This window comes from Aristolochia californica, unplaced genomic scaffold (assembly GCF_029961685.1).
Source record: "Aristolochia californica isolate CCGP_79_NKW_82.1479 unplaced genomic scaffold, dmAriCali1.0.hap1 SCAF_7, whole genome shotgun sequence".
In the NCBI taxonomy this organism is placed as follows: domain Eukaryota; kingdom Viridiplantae; phylum Streptophyta; class Magnoliopsida; order Piperales; family Aristolochiaceae; genus Aristolochia; species Aristolochia californica.
The window spans coordinates 6144341-6161238 of NW_027182268.1; the positions used below are offsets into that span (position 1 = coordinate 6144341).

Genomic DNA, 16898 nt, shown 5'->3' on the forward strand with positions numbered 1-16898 from the left:
TGAACTTAGCATAGATTCAGAGGGCCTACAGCTTCATTTTTATATGTATTTATTCACTCCCTGAAAAGGGAAGTAATCCTTAAAATACACAGAGAACTACGCCTCACGTGTATAGGATATTGTCTTTGGTACCCTCTTGGAGTAGTTTAGTTAGAATATTATGTAATGGAAATGTTCAGGGAGAAGGGGAAGGAGAGAGAATATTTTAGTCATGCAATTTGAAGAAACAAAATGTTGCAGAAATTTAAAACTGGTTAGAAGTTTTTCTATTACCCTGCAGAAAGATGCCTCAAGTTGTCATGGGGAAGGGCTTATTGTGTATTGAAAATGTGGAAGAAAGTGATGTACTTAGAATTAGACAACTATACTGGAATTTTTTTATCCCTGTCTTCTTGAAGCTTGTGAGGAGACTCTCCATGCCAACAAATACGTAGAAAACTTGAGCTTTTCTAGTTTTTCACTGATCGAAGAAGAAGAAAAAAGCCTCTAGATTCCTAAAAGTCACGTAGCAGTAGGAGACAGAATCATGGCTATCCATTTAACATAAATCTATTTACATTACTGAACGATCAAGCCTTGCTTCTCCTTATAGTCAATATCTTTCCCTCTTCATCATGGTCTCCCTCTGGTATGGGATTAAAGAGACATAAAAGAACAGTTTAAAGGCCATGATCATGGATAGAAACATGGATTATACGATTCATTTTGTTGGAAACCCAAGGTGACAAGAAAATTAGTTGTTAGCTGACTTTTAAAACAATATCATAAGCTCAGTGACATCCCGAATCAGCTATGACTGTATTTTTTTTATCCCTCAAAAGGGTTTTTTTTTTAGTTGGTCCACCAGACAAGGAAGCTTGGTTGAACAAGCAACTCTTCAAATTTCACTGAAAGAAAAATCGTTTCCTTTCGTAAAGAAGGTGCTGACTTGGGTTTTTCTTAATTCTCCCTTCTGTCGGCTGAAAAACTTGCATCTGCAGCAAATGAGGTAAGTACCAGGGAAAATTGGGATGAACCAGAAAACCTTCTTCCTCTTGTTTTGATTCAATGTTGCCATTGAGATGACACGTATAAAAACCGTTTAAGTTTTCGATATGTCGGGGACGAAGCTTGAAAGACAAGGTAAGGTAATAGCTGCCACTGCGAACACTGGAAACTGGGTTTTCAAAAAATCTACGCTGGAGTCACTCAAACTTTCACGGACCAAGTGTTAGATTTATTTCTTCTTAGAAGTATTCTGTACTCCGGACTGCTTGCTGTAAGCGTTTAATTGAGCGGGCCACTTTGAATGAAGAAAATGATGGAAGAGAACTGAGAAAAAGTTTCCCCATTAATGAAAAAGATTTAAACAGGCCGTGAGCTACAAGGCAAAGCATTTTTTTCCCAGATTAAAATGGAAGACTATCGCTGTCTTGGTAGTTAAACTTTGATCGTGCAAAATTATTACAAAAGGCGTTTCATGAAGGCTCAGACAGGCTTCTTTCAATTTACGGGCTCTGTCCCGTAGCTCCTAAATGCATTGCAGCCAATTCCACCCCAATGAACGACAAAAGGGAAGAGACAAGCCACCAACGAATGCCGTTGACGCATTCCATGAAGCTCCCGAGACAACAACAAAGGCCTCAACATCACAGCATTGCGACCCTGTGTTGGGTTTGGTTGCAGAAGAAGAAGTGCGTCAGCCATGAAAGAGAAAAAGGAAGAATGTCTCCAAGTTTACAAGGGTAGAGGAGATTTAGGGCGACGGCTGCACCAACTTCCCCTCTAACCATCCCTGTAGGTCAAAAATGTCACATCCTCTGTTGTACAAATCTCGGCCCCTTTGGTATAGTGAAAATTCGATGTTACATGTACCCCATAACATTATTTAATAACTGGGTGTATCATTTCGTCTCTACCATCTCAATGAGACACCCATCCCCCACCTAAATCCAATGGCTACCAAGCCGACAAAATTGACAAACACGATCGAACACGATCAAACCCATTGTCGATCGTGATCAACTGCCAAAGATTAACTACGTCAGCTAGTCTTAGTCCACTAAATGCATCATTAACTTAACCAAGAGGTCCACCATTTTTTTTTTTGTGACATCTAATATAGAGAATGTGAAGCATGAGGTGGCTTGATCTTCTCTTCAAACAGGGATTTGATGAATAAATATAAATGGCCTTCACCTATGAGAATCGCAGTTGGTTAGGGTGGGAAGCCCGTCACACCCACGTGGAAAGAGACCATTACCCCTTAGATTTTTTTTCCCATAAAGCTTAGGTCTATTTATGTTAAGCTAAGGTTCGATTTACTAACCCCAAACATGAAACTCGAAGATTTCGCCATGTCATGAATGATTGATGGTAAATGAGAGAAGAAAATAACAGGTTTGACGATGGATGAGTCATGAAGAATTTAGGGTTTTCTACAGTTGCTGAAGTAACCGTGAGTAAGAAATTCTACTGAATAGCGTATCTGCTTTGATTATCTGCAGTACTGCGGCTGATGCGGCTGAAAAGACTTTTTTTTTTTTCGACGAGGCTCACGTATTAGAAACAGAGAAACCGAATTGGTTTTTTAATCTTAACTTTGTTTTGATTTTTAACGCTAAAACATGACCCATCTGGCTCTCTGTTTTAGAACTAGTTATGCTGTTCCAATCTCCTTATCCATTTACTTACGAGCTATTATTTATTATTAGCGTTCGAGTTTTCTGGGATTAATTCTGTTACTGAATCCAATCCAAAACCTCTGTTGGATTTTCCCGTCGGTGACCTTCGAGCTAAATATTGAATTTGAGCACGTAAAAAGGGGTTAATTAAAGAAGTGTCTGTGTCTGTAAGTGCTTGGAGTCTAGGGTTTGAGTTAAAACGAAGAGAGAGCCATGAAAGGGGGGCCGACGTAACTTGGAAAATTCAAGGGTGACGAAATTGCGTGCATGGGTTTGATATCTCCGTCCGGGCATCGTGTGACACGCGTAGTTAAACGCTTACGTCCTCACCGAGCTTTCTCTCTCACCTTCTCCTCCCGTCCTTCTGGATACAAAGATGACAGCCAGAACGGTTTTGTTTCTCAGAGGACCACTTTGCCACTAGGATTCCCTCCGGCTGCCGCCTTTATCCTCTCAATAGAAATCATAGAACCAAGTTACGAACACAGTGTCTCTTTAAGAGTTTTTACGATAGTAATTGATGGGTCTGGAAGAAGGAGACAGTGGTGATCCGTTTCCTTTTAAATTAGATAATCGTATCCCAGCTACAATCATTGTAGACATTCAGTTTAAGCCCTTCCAAATAATGACAGATTGTTTATATTTTTTGCTAAAATTACTTGACAGGAATTGATCACTTACCAGAGATTAATTCTCTCTTTTAACAGAGGTACGAGTTTGAACAGCAGGATGCAGCAGAAATGTCCTTCTTTTATTAAAGGAAAAGGACCCACGCTGATTTGAAACGAATTGAAGAGGAAAAACTCCATGAAATGAAGAAGGCTTTGACAATTGCAGGAAGACGAGGGCAGTGATTGGAAACTTGTGCGATGGACAGGAGCCATCAGACGCTTTCTTCTGAAACTTTAAAAAAAGAAATAAAGAATGGAACATGGGTGTGTATAAATACGACATGAAGTCTGTTTTGGTAGTGAAGTGGGGTTCAAAGGAAGCAGTCACTTCTTTTAGGAAAGAATAGTATGGGTAGATCCCCCTGCTGCGATGAAAATGGGCTCAAGAAAGGTCCCTGGACGCCGGAAGAGGACCAGAAACTCGTCCAATACATTCAGAAGCATGGCCATGGCAGCTGGAGAGCTCTCCCTAAGCTTGCTGGTATAGAGAATTATTGCAATAACATACAAACGTTCTGCATCTTTCGTGTATTTTGGTTTATATTTTCATTTCCGTGTTACAGACTGTCTGCTGTCTGTCTTATTGAAGTCTTAATCTGCATATTGCAGGGCTTAACAGGTGCGGCAAGAGTTGCAGGTTGAGATGGACGAACTACTTGCGACCAGATATCAAGAGGGGAAAATTCTGCGCAGAAGAAGAACAGACGATTCTCAATCTCCATTCCATCCTCGGGAACAAGTAATTCAACGAACTTAAAGATGTTTGAAGTGTTTCAGAAGGTTATAAATCGTCTGTTTGTGTGGATATATGACTGAGTTTGATCTTTTCAACTTTTGTCTGTCATTACCAGGTGGTCAGCCATTGCAACCCATCTCCCCGGCAGAACTGATAACGAAATAAAAAATTTCTGGAACACCCACCTCAAAAAGAAGTTAATCCAAATGGGTTTCGATCCAATGACTCATCGGCCTCGAACTGACCTCTTTGCTAGCCTGCCTCACCTGATTTCTCTGGCCAATCTGAGAGAGGTGATGGATCAGCATCCTTGGGAAGAACAAGCCATTAAACTACAGGAAGTCATTCAATTGGCCAAGGTTCAGTACCTACACTATCTTCTCCAGTCAGCTGCCTCAGTGACAAGTAACCACACTACTACCAATAACATTAGCAGTATGACAAATTTGGACGCCATGAATCTTTACAACTCGTCAATTCCTTCACCCAAAGACTCCATTTTGATGAGCTCTTCCCCGTTCGAAAATGCCGCCACCTCTTCTTCCCTCGGAGTTGTTCCATGTCCATTACCCAATGACCAGATCCCATGCATTCCTTTACAAGACCTTCACTTTTCCTGCAACTATCAGCCACCCATGAGCAATGAGATGAACCAAGAGTCCAATTTTACAGGCTTCAGCCCGGGGGAGACCACTCCCAGATCGCCATTGGTGAATCCATCACTGATCGGAGAGAATTCAGTCAACAACTCTGGGGACGCTTGCAGTACTTCCAGCTATGGCGGAGGTGCCTCCTCCTTCTGGCCTGAGCTCTTGCTCGAGGAACCCTTCATTCATGAACTTGCTTAAACAGATACTGTTTAAAACTCTTCGCACTGCACCCAGTTTTACTGTGAATTATTTCACTTTTTTTTTCTGTTTGACCTTCTATACGCTCTGTGTATATAGCACGTACACATATGCATTATGTGTACATAATACACTCCTTTATATGAAGAGAAATCTACAAGAATATGTCATATGTTGGTAGATACTTTCTATGCAAGCTCTCTTTCTCTCTCTAGACTTAGCAGCCTGTGAGTAGGATCCTTTTTTTGCTTGAGGCTCTGTATTATAAAAATTTAGTCTGGATAAGTTGTTTCAATTTCTTCTGTCAAGGTTCTGCAACTCGCTGAAACTAGTTTTTTTGGGAGATTTCTGCCACAAACCGTAAGCATATTTCATCTGATGAATCCAAGATCAAGCTAAAAGAAGGTAATCTGTTTCTCTATGGAGTCTTGACCTTGACAAGCAGTTTGAGTGTCCTATTTGTTCTCCTCTTTCTTTGCTAAACTGTAATTTTCAGTAATGACATTATGAAACGAAAAAAGAAAACAACTTTTCTACTTTCTAGAACTTGGACCCATCACGATTTTGTTAGTATTTGGAGCAGAAATGCTTTCTGTGTCGGAAGGGTAAAAACCAGATAAGGTGAGTTCTACTTGCTGTGTTTTCCTGCAGCAAATAAGAGTACTTGTTCTGAGAAAATTGATCAATATTGAATGAGACTGAGACGTAGATTAAATTTCTGTAGGGTTGTACGAAGCTCATTTAGTGGACTTCTCAACTGGTTTTTAAAAATGGAAGATGAATTGAGAGAGAGAGAGAGAGAGAGAGGAAGGGGGAGGGGGGGACTTAGTGATATGCAGATAGAGAGTTGACCTAAGCAATCATGTCAAATGGGTGATGCAGAGGGGTTCTCCATGACAGGGGAGATCAAATATTAATTAAAGCAATAACCAGAACAAAACCAGCCAAATCCTTATTAATAACCAATTAACATCAACAGCAGCCAAGTCATTCAAGCAAATATGTGGTGAAAGCTCAAGACAAAAGTCATCACTACTCTCCGTTTGATCTTGAGAGAAACTCATACTTAAACAAGAAGATGAATAACAATGATATGAAACAAAAATTTCCTCATGAGTGGTTGAATTGATTTCTTTTCTAACAAGGGATTGACTGTGGACCTCCAGAATAACTGACCCATTAGGCCAAAATTCAACCCCAACTTCCAAACACATTGAAAAAGAAAAAAAAAATGTCACAATTGGCACAATCTTACTGGGTAGAGATTTACAAACCTGGGATTAGAAAGTTAAATCCATTTTAAGGCTCATAATGGGAAAGCTTCACTAAAGTCAAATGAGTCATGGATGTCAAAGTAATGAAGAAAAGGTGATGTTGGTAGGTATTCTCTTTGCCAATGAGAAAAAAAGGAGAAATTACCACCTAATCTGCTCCCCTGGTTGTTGGATACTTCATAACGTTTCATATGTCATGGTATTGAGATTGTAATATGATTAAATAATAGAGAAATATGTAAGGTGTGGTGGGTTGGGAAGCTCTCTAATCAAGATTTTCAAAACACAATGACATGAAATTGAATCAATGGTATATGCTACAAGTGCCTAGACATGGTCAATGTGTTGGAGAGATTTTGGATTTTAATAATTCTTTGTTTTAGGCAGGCCAATATAGTTCAATACATGATATGCATTGATTCATCTATAAAAAAAAAAAAAAAAAAAAAAACTTAAGGGTTCTACTATGGTAAACGAAATTTAGGTGACCACCAAGAATTTCTGAGTGTTGTGGGGAACAATTAGTTTAGTCACTTGTTCTTTGAGCAAGTCAAGTTTAGGTTATGGTATTTTTCATAAGTGAACTCAATTATTCTCATTGACATTAAAGTACTCTTTATTTACTTGTCCATAAGGCTGCTTTAGATGATACATGACCATGGCTTCTTATGCATGTTTCATTGGAATACATGTAAAGCCCTTCTCTTTCTGTGTCTCTCTTCCCATTTGTGTATATGTCGACAATAGATCCAAGAAGTCAGTCTTATGATGGTCATAAAAACATTGGTCAAAGGGTTGTCCTGGTGAAGATTCCTTGCCACCTGAACATGGTAACAAGCAAAGGAAGTTTACTATTGGATGTGAAATTGGGTCCAAGGTCTATCCCAAAATGACGAACCAAGTTAGAAAACTTATTTTTCATCTGATAAACCCAAGATCTTTGTACTCACTAATTCATGTGAGACTATGAATACCTGCTTTGAAACAATTTGAAATGACTAGCCAAGTTAGAATGCCTTTTTTTTCATCTAATATACTCAATACCGTTATACTCACTAATCTATGTGGGACTTCTTTAACATTGAAAAGGTATATAAATTTGTGGCTTAAAAATTTGCAGATACCTAGCTTACGGAAAGAACAAAATTTAAAAAAAAAAAAAAGATGAATCAAAATGAGAAGAAAAATAAGCTCAAAACTCAATTTAGATTTTGAAACCCAGAGTTCTCACTGAAGACTAATTTTTTTGTATACATAAGTATAACGTACGAGAAGGAGGAGGAGTAGAACCTCTCATGGAATCTTCCATACATGAGAGAAAGAGAGAAGAAGTTAGGGAGAGAAGGGATTTCACACGTGAAATTTTTTGTTAGATTAATTAGTTTATCTAATTAGTGATCATCCTTTCCCGATCGTCCTCACCCTCATCAACTTCATCATAATTGCAGCATGAAGTTGTAGTTCATGATAGAAACATATAAGACTAATCAACTACTTACTCTACAAAGATTATTTGGTAAATGTTAAAAAGTATGAAACCATGGTGATCTTGGATCCAGTTTACATAGATTTTGATCAGTTTATAATAGCTTATGACATCCACTTGATGAGCAGCATGAATAGTGTTTGTAGGCTTCTTTTCTATTGGGGAGGGAGGTGTTCATTGTCCCAATATGGAGCTTCTGGGTAGGAAAAATAAAGTTGGAAGGGAGCACCAGTGAGCTCAAGCTCAACATGTTTTTAGTCTAAAAGCTCAAGTCTCTAGTCAAACTCATTAGCCAAATCAGGCTAGTTGAGCTTAAGCCTTAACTAGCTCAACTCAATGGGTTGCGATTCAACTCTATTTCTTACGATTTAAGCATGAAGAACAATATTAATTCAAAGAAATGTCACTTCTTCAGAGAGCATTAAATGAAATTTTCAAAAATAAGAAAGAAAAAGATAAAACAGTTCCACGAGATTGTTGGCCTAAGTGGCTTCTCAAAAGGGGGTGAATTGAGAATAAAATTTTAGATTTAAGTGCTAGGTGAATTTTCATGATGGTTAAACTTGTAACACGAGGTGAGGAGGGAAGAAAAGAAGAAGTGGGAGAGAAGAAGAGAGGAGGAAGAGGGAAAAAGGAAAGAGGTCGACGAGTTGGAGAAGAAGAAAGAGAGCACGTGAAGGAAAGTGAGGGGATTAGGGTTGTGAATCAATATCCTAATCTTCTCCATTACACATATTTATATAAGATCAAAAAGTGAGAAATTACAAGCATTTCCTTCACTCTAACAGGTGGAGATAAAAGACAAAAAAAAAATAACATGTTTACATCAATACTACTCAAAGTCTTTCATATCTTTCATACATCATAAGGAGGTCAAATTTTTTATTTACGTTGTTTTAGTTGTCGTAATCACCGCCCAATAACTATTGCTCAAGAAAATTTCATTAATTAATATGCTCTATTAGTTGAAATTATAAAAGAGGTTGTGACTCTCTTTAAGTTAAGTATAATACCCAATTACACTTATCAAATCTCTCACATAGAGATTTTATACAACTATATTTTAGCTCTAGTAGGAATTTCCTTCTAGACTGAAAGGCTCTAGAAAAATTCTTTGAAGAAAAGTGAAAATACAAAAATAAAATTAAAAACTTGCACCATCTCTTGAGAGAGCCATTCACTAGAAATGATTTTGGAGCCTTGGAGCAACTATAGATTCCAAGAAAATGCAAGAGTTTTGAAGGATTTGGCTTAAAATCTTTAATTAGTCTTGCAAATGGATAAGATTCAAAATTTGCATTTGAAAATCATTTTGAGTGAGTACATTTGCCGCAAATGTTGAAAAAAGACTAAGGGGCAAGTTGAGATCTCTAATTATATGATTCTTAGCAAAACTAGCCATTTTGCGGTGTTATTCAAAAAGTGGCATAGCATGTTGATCGATCATACATTTCCATTTATCGATCAATCGACCTCCAACGGCTACATTTTGGAGTTCCTCTGGCCTTATGATCGATCATACTATTTATCAAAGTGAGTTTTTTATGCTTTTGTAGTGGGATGACCCATCAAGTCTTTATACACTAGCTTGACTTATCTTCGATCGATCAATCATGCCATACATAGGTTGCTTGATCAAACTTTATAACTTCTACCTGCAACATTCTGTATGATCGATCATGCTTACAATGGTTGATCAATCAAACCTTTATGCTTACAATTTGCTACCTCTATTTGATCGATCCTTGTAGAGGTTATTGATCATGTTGTTTTAGAGTGTGTATAGTGAAATGCAAAGCATGATTTAAGCCAATTCTAAATGAATGAAGTATTCCAAAGTATTTGAATGAGCTTTGAAAACATGATTTTGGAGATATTTTGCATGTCTTATGCCCCAAAAACAAATTCATATCGAAGGTTCAAAAACTTGATAGCTAATTTCTTTACATTGTTAGAGTTCTTGAGATTTTTCTATTGTGCCTAAACTCTAGGTCTTCAAAACTTCATTTCTCTCCAAGGTTCTTCTTCAATGTGATTTGAGTCTTCATTTTAGCTCTGTATCGGATTTGTCGACTCTTCCTTATAGACTTTGTAAGAGAGTCACCTAAAGGAAACACATCTAAAATGCAATAAATATAATTTTGTTAGATTTCTTAGCTTGAGTTTTGTTAGCTTGTAGGTTCTAATCAAAGCCTTACAATACTTAACTCTGGCCAAGCTTATCCTTCAACTAATTTTTCAACTAAGCTTGCAAGGGAATGTTAGACTAACATGCATTGTAGATCAAGAACCAACTCATTACAAAGATCTCCACTTATGTTCAAATTCTCAAGACAATACTTTCCAACATTAAAATTTAAATTATGTACAAATACCTGACTCTTTGATTTTTATATATATTTTCATAGCTAAATTAGAAACTCAAGGAGGTGTCGGGCGTATTTAGAAGTGTTATAATAGAATTATTTTACTAAAAATTCGTACCTAGGATATAAGATTTTAGAGTAAATATTTTTATAATATAGAATTCTAGAGTTTATGTCAATGTAACTACTGGAATTCTACAATTAATGTAACAATTGAAATGAATAATAGATTATCAAAATAAAAATATCTCAATTAAAACAATAAAATATCTAAAAATAATTAAATATTTTATAAATAAATACATTATTATTAGTCAATTTATTAAACATTGTTACTATCTAAATAATATAAATTTCACACTATATAATAATTCAATCAATTAAATAGTTCATTTTGATTTATTTAAAAATAAATTTAATCAAGAGTTTTTAAATTATATTCACTAAATAAATATGTTACTTTAAGTTATTTTTGATTTAATTAAATATTTTATAATAATGACTACTCATTAGTTAAACTTATTAAAAGAGTCATTGCTTTTTAGTGTTTAAGTAGTTCAACCTTAATAATATATAACAATATGTATATGAAATATTTTTTCATTCAAGTAAAATAAAATTAAAGTACAAACATGCTATTTTAAATAAAAAGTAATTAATTATGTTATTTTTAATAAATTTTATTAAATTATTATTTAAAAAATAGAAGAGAGTATTCTTTGTTCTTGCTCAGAAGGAAAGGAGCCTGAAGGCCCTCCTCCTCCTAATAGAAGATGGTGGAAGGCCATTCCCCTCCTACTCATTTATGGAATAGCCACCTCCTTCAAAGAGAGGAAGAGAAGGGCAACGAACCCTCCGGTCTGTTGTCTGTTCTGAATTTAACCTGACCCACACCTACAAAAGTACCCAACCAAGAAGACCTATTGGGCTGTCCAATGTAATTATGTTTAAGTCCAATAAAAAGCCCACAGCCCAGTAGCGCTCAAATCCTCGCACCGGAACCTTCCCGCTTCGTTTACGCCAGGGTATATTCAGAACCGACCGGCGTTAAAGAGGTAGTTGACCGACGTCAGGGACATTGAATGCGTGGCAATGGAAAGGGATCAATCATTCTCTGCTTCTGCTCCGATCTCCAGATAAGAATGATGTTAGAGATGATGAAAACCTAATACAACGATTTTTATCCACTCTTCCTTCTCGGGAAGGACCTTCCGACGAGATTTCATGGGAAGCGATGCAGTCCTCCGCTCATCGCTCGTTTTCCTTGCTGCCCTGGTGGTGCTCGTCGGCTTCTGCACTTTCTCGTTGAAGAAGATGTTTGCCACTTACGTCTTCGGCCTCCTTGCGATCGCGGGGGTTGTTTTGCCGGATTGGGAATTCTTCGATAGGGATTTCAAAGAGTGGTTTTCGCCTTTGCCGTTCGATAAAAGGAACAGAAATTCAGTTGGAAATTCTACTGCCATAAGGTGCGAATTCTATCTACTTTCTTGGTGAAGTACCTTGTTCTTTGGTTGGAGCGAAACAATTCTAGTCACTCATGGCGGTGAAAAATCATTTGAAAGTCTTACTCTTGAGTCTGAAACATAGCTTGGTGGAGCTTGGCGATCATTACGGAACTGTGATTTGAGTTCTTGGAACGTCTATTGCTGAATTGATTTAAAGGGCACACTCAAGGAGTCCAAAGCAGGATAATCAAACAATTAAATTCAACAGATAGGAGAAATCTAAAAATCTTCTTACCCAGATAATCTTCTAGATCAGTTTTGTAGTTTAAGCTCCAATAACTGCTTAAATCAGTGCTTCCAGCCTCTATGTTGAGGAGCTTTTGATCGTTTTTACACTGGAAATAGATGAACCACCTCCGGAATAAATTCAAAACTTGGCTCGAACTTCTCTTGCCGGTGAGTCTCTTTGCCCACCAAAAAATGAACGAAAAATTACTATGAGATATCGAAGAATTTGGTTGATTCAAGGGTGTAAATTTACTTTCTTTGAAACAGATGGACCCTATCATTAAATGTGGTGGGATGGGTGATAGCAAAAGATTATGATGGAGTAAAGAGTGTCAGATGGGTAGCTGTACTCGGCTCACCTGTATTTTTGGTTGTTCAATATAAAGCTTTCCAGCTCAAGCATTTATGTCCAAGCTCTGCTGTCTGCGTACTCATAAAGGGCAGTTAGGTTCTGCTTAAAAAAACTTGTTAATGGGCATAATCTCATAGACGTTAATGTCATGAAAAAATTTTATGCTTGCTAGTTGGAAAAAAAACTTCGTTCTTGTTTAGCTAATAAAAAAGAACTCCTTTTTGACTAATCGTGTTATGATGGATCAGAACTCAACTTTACTATGATATCAAAGCAGTACATCTATTATGTTGGATCAGTTCATGCCTTATTCTTTTTGCCCCATATTTTTGTTGTTTATGTCTCACACTCATTATCAGTAATTTGTTATAAACATGGAACAAGCATCAGTGGAAATAATCCCACATAATTTAATGTTAAAAAAATCATTTGATTACTAGTTGGAAAAAAAAATTCCAACTTTTGTTACTCATTTGGGATAGAGATAGACCCAAGTTTAACAAATCTTCCCTAAAAGACATAAATTCTTAACTACATTGAAGAACCAAAGCTTTGTTTAGGAAAAACTTCAATCAAACATGAGCAAATTCTGTCTGAAACCAATATTTGGTGTTACTGAGAGCATAGCATGACTCTGACATAAAAGCAAAACCCCCTTATTAACATGGATGCTTGAATACTTCTTTCAGTATCTGAATTTATTTTAGGGTTCTACCCTGTTTTTCATTTGAGATTGTGAAACCCAAAGCTGTTGCTTGGAGTTTTTAAAATGGCTTACTCTTGTGCAGGTTTAAACTATATCCAGGGAGACTAGTTTTGTACACTACTATCTATAGTTTTGGTTTGTACAAATGGTGGAAGTTCATAACCAACTAAGCCATTCCCGTTAGCTGCTTGATGGTACGACTTCCATTGTAAAGAATGAATCGGTTGATGTATTCCTGTTCTGTAAGTTCGGTTTGGCAGGGACTAATCTTGTGTAATGGTGAAAAGTGTTATAATCAAGTTCACTTCAGTGATGATTTGTCTTTACAATGTTCATCCATTGCTAAATGCTAAATTGGTTATGCTCCAGAAGCTCTTTCAGACTGGGGCACAGATCAATGCTAAGATGCCATACTATTGTGTTTTTTCATCTACCAGAAAATTAGTCCCAATCAGCATCAGGGTCTTTTTACCTGCACTAGGGGACCAACTCAAACTCTAGAAAACCCAGGTTAAGGTTACCTGAGTTGAATCAGGACTCATGAATCCGGTAACCAGATTAAGACCAGTCAACCCCTAACCTAACCTGCCCCCTCTGAAATCCAAGTAAATCCGGTTGAGCCAGGAGTCAATTCAGCGAGATAGAAAACCCTGGTCATCCCTGGTCACTGAAATCCAAGTAAATCCGGTTGAGCCAGGAGTCAATTCAGCGAGATAGAAAACCCTGGTCATCCCTGGTCACCACGATGAACATTTCAGTTTAAACAAGATACATTGTTTGCCCATATGCCCACCACTATTATCGAGGCTCCATTACCAGTTACCAACAAACTAGGTATAGGAACACAACTACAAAATATGCTAATAAGCAACGCAGAATCAAGAATCAAGCCATTAAATCAGATTGAATGCTTCTGTTTTTCAAAACGTATGAGGATAGAAAAAAAATCCAGGGCATTTTGGAGTTCATAGCCAAGACATCTCAGGTGTCTGGCCATTTAAAAAATCAAAAAACTTCTCGCCAAGACACCCACCCCTATGTGCTAAATTTTTGAGTGCTTAGTGGGATGATACAGACTAGGTTTTCTTTCTGATATGGACAAATCAAATATTTGACTTTGTACTGTGACTACTCTTAATTACGTAAACAATTGAATAACATCTGTGATTGGGTACTTCTATTTATCAAACATTTGATATTCCAAGTGCCTACACCTTATGAATGCACGATACCCAACTTAACTGCAATCACTTAAATCAAATCAAACTAGAGTGAAGAGAGAAAACCCTGAAGCAGGCTACAGCACAAAACAATCATTTGGCAAGAAGAAAGATTGAGAGCAAGAGAGGATGAATCATTAAACAAGATCAAAACCACAGAAATCTATTTTCTACAAATACAGAGCAAAATGCACCCTAAGAGTTTAACCGGTTCAAGCTGATTTTCCTGCCTCAGCAGCCTTTTCCTCCTCTTGCATTTTCCTCAAAGATGGAGGTGGCCTGACCACAATGCCTCTCTTCCACTTTCGATCAAGCTTCCTTGAAAGCCGTTTGCCAATACCTTGTTCAATTTCCCTTTCCCTTTTTACAGTCAGAAGTCGAGCAACCTACAGAGAGAAAAAAAAAACACTCAGTGCTTGGCATTACAAATAAAAAAAAAGGTAGCATAAACAACCATTTAACAGCCTCATATACTCATTTTCCTTCTGTTATTTTAGTAAACAAGATAAGAGTCATTAGGTACTCCTACAGAAAACCATGATAAACTAAGCACCAGTGATGTAATCTCAATCTAAATGGCAAGGATAATAACATCAGAAAACTAAAATTACTTCTCATAGTTGCTTTGAGGCTCTAGTTTGGTTGAAGTACAGTGATAATCTCCATTTTCACCAAAAACAGGAAAGGTTAGAAAATGAGGGGCACCCTTATTGGTGCCAGCTACCACATTAGAACTCCTAAGTTTCACTACAATATGCTCATACATTTTGCATATTGGTGACATATTAGGTGCATACATAACTGATAGAACGGATAGTAAAAAAATGTTAAAACCCGATAAATAATTGTATCAGTATTGCCGCCCACCTCAAAAATTCATAAGTGTTTGGCAACACAGCATATTACCAGATTCTTCTTTCTAATTTACTATCTATGAAAACCCAGAGCTACTACCTACATGCCCACCCCTGCTCCTCAAAACCCAGCAGACTTTGATCAATTATGTTTCTCTTCTCGTGTCATGCACTTATGTTATTTTTGCCTAAAATTGCCTTTTGGCCAGCATTCTTTCAAGGAAATTAGCTGATTTCCTCGAGCCACCTGCCATTTTAGGATCTTAGTTTTGTTTCGGCAATCTTTCTTGCCAATCTGTTCTTCGATGAAGTGACTTAAGACCCTAATTCGATTAATTTCTCAGCCATAACTTCAACAGCTCAGCTTCATACTCTAAATTTGCCCATGAATCATACGAGGCCAGCCAATTCCTAGCACCTACTGTAAAATACAAACTCTTCTCTAAAGGCATTAACTAGACATTTCTAATGAAGGATGTGATTAGAAGCAATCGTCAAGAACATGACCTCCGTATTTAGGCAGGACAGATAATCAAGGACTGAGGCGACCCCAGATAGACAAAATTATCTCGTTTTAATTTTTCTGATATTTGTTTCTTTTATATACTCTTTTTGAAGGAAGTCTAAATCAAATTACCATTTGCAGAAGCTAACCATATGATATTATATTATCGATGGACAAAGAAATTAACAATGACTCATTATAAGTTTCAGTTATTAATCAGGCTCGCCAACCTTTTTTAATATCAAACAGTAGCAATGCACCAAACGAGAAATTTCGAGCATCAGCCTCTAAAAATGCAACTAAATAATTGAAACCATAGCAGTGTCAATAGGGAAACAGACGAAACCGGAACATCCACTTAAAATGTAAAAAAAAAATACGGAGAAAATTAGTATATGAGCAGAAACTCGTACCCTCTTCCGCATACGTCCAAACTCGCTGCTCTTGAACTCATTCCGTGCCGACTTCTGCAAGCGAAGCATGAAGAGCTCCCCTTTGAGATCAATTACCTCTTCGTTGATTTCTTCGGTAGTTTTAGCACGAATTTCTGTCAGCTCTTCTTCTCTCTTCGCCATCATTACCACTGATGCCACGGGAGCATTTTTCCGCAGAGAAGGTATTCGTAGAGGGCAGACCTGCTGAATTCGAGCTCCGTGAAAAGAGGACTTTTGAATCGAAGTGATGTTTTTCGAGGAAGAAAGAGAAATGCTCGAAGGCGGAGCTACGTACAGAAGGCCCAACATCCTCTCTGTTGTGGATAACGCTTCCCCGTTTCACTTCTTTTGAACACGATTAAAGAGCGACTGGGCGAAATCATTTGCCATTTGCTTCGGGTCCGAATCCTCTAGAAATCTACATAGTACCAGCCAGGGGGTTCCAAGCCGGGATCAAGGCTCGACCGGGGTCTATGAAAAACCGAGTTGGACCGGGCGAGTGGATTATTTCTCCACTTCAATGGAAAGTAGGGAACTTGATCCCTCCCCTTATTTTGCATGATGAAAACACATAACACAAGAGAAAACTTCTCAAAATAAGGATTACAACTAAATAGTTATTTTATTTTTTTCTCTATAGTTATAATTATTTTTTATTAATTTTAAATTACACTATTTTACTATAATATCCAAAATGTAATATTTAAGATTATGAAGTATATAAGGGTTTTATTTAAAATTTATATTTTATAACTTATATATACATAATTATATGTGTATGTGTATGTGTGCATGTGCATGTATATAGGAGGAGGGGGAAAGGGGAAGAGGCGAGGCGGGGCGGAAGGGAATCAGGCGAGGTGAGGCAAGGTTGCAGGGCAATGTGACGACGAGGTGACAAAGAGGCAGGGCATCATATTGTTTTACTTGTATTTTAAATAAATTTCTTTATTTTCTCTCAAACAATCAAATGTTGATGCACCATGTAAATTAAATATATTAATTATTGATACATAGAAAGTTAGTACACTTAATTATAAAACTATAATG

At 37.2% G+C, this 16898-nt stretch overlaps 3 protein-coding genes and 1 long non-coding RNA gene across 4 annotated transcripts; 2 read left to right on the forward strand and 2 right to left on the reverse strand.

The window, feature by feature from the left end:
- Positions 1-3682: 3682 nt before the first annotated feature.
- On the forward strand, positions 3683-4918 carry LOC137936150 (transcription factor MYB93-like). The gene is made up of 3 exons (XM_068780707.1): positions 3683-3815; positions 3944-4073; positions 4186-4918. The coding sequence occupies exons 1-3, from the start codon at positions 3683-3685 to the stop codon at positions 4916-4918; spliced, it is 996 nt and encodes a 331-aa protein (XP_068636808.1).
- Positions 4919-11268: 6350 nt separating this feature from the next.
- On the forward strand, positions 11269-13142 carry LOC137937583 (signal peptidase complex-like protein DTM1). The gene is made up of 2 exons (XM_068782678.1): positions 11269-11510; positions 12918-13142. Exons 1-2 carry the CDS (start codon positions 11269-11271, stop codon positions 13003-13005), a joined length of 330 nt encoding a protein of 109 aa, XP_068638779.1. The 3' UTR covers positions 13006-13142.
- Positions 11369-11974, reverse strand: LOC137937584 (uncharacterized). The gene is made up of 3 exons (XR_011109624.1): positions 11785-11974; positions 11544-11690; positions 11369-11455 (listed from the first exon to the last, which is right to left on the reverse strand). It is a non-coding gene; the product is annotated as an uncharacterized lncRNA (long non-coding RNA).
- Positions 13143-14059: 917 nt separating the features above from the next.
- On the reverse strand, positions 14060-16223 carry LOC137937073 (large ribosomal subunit protein uL29c). Its single transcript, XM_068782116.1, has 2 exons — positions 15828-16223; positions 14060-14441 (listed from the first exon to the last, which is right to left on the reverse strand). Exons 1-2 carry the CDS (start codon positions 16155-16157, stop codon positions 14268-14270), a joined length of 504 nt encoding a protein of 167 aa, XP_068638217.1. The 5' UTR covers positions 16158-16223; the 3' UTR covers positions 14060-14267.
- Between the last annotated feature and the right edge of the window lie 675 nt (positions 16224-16898).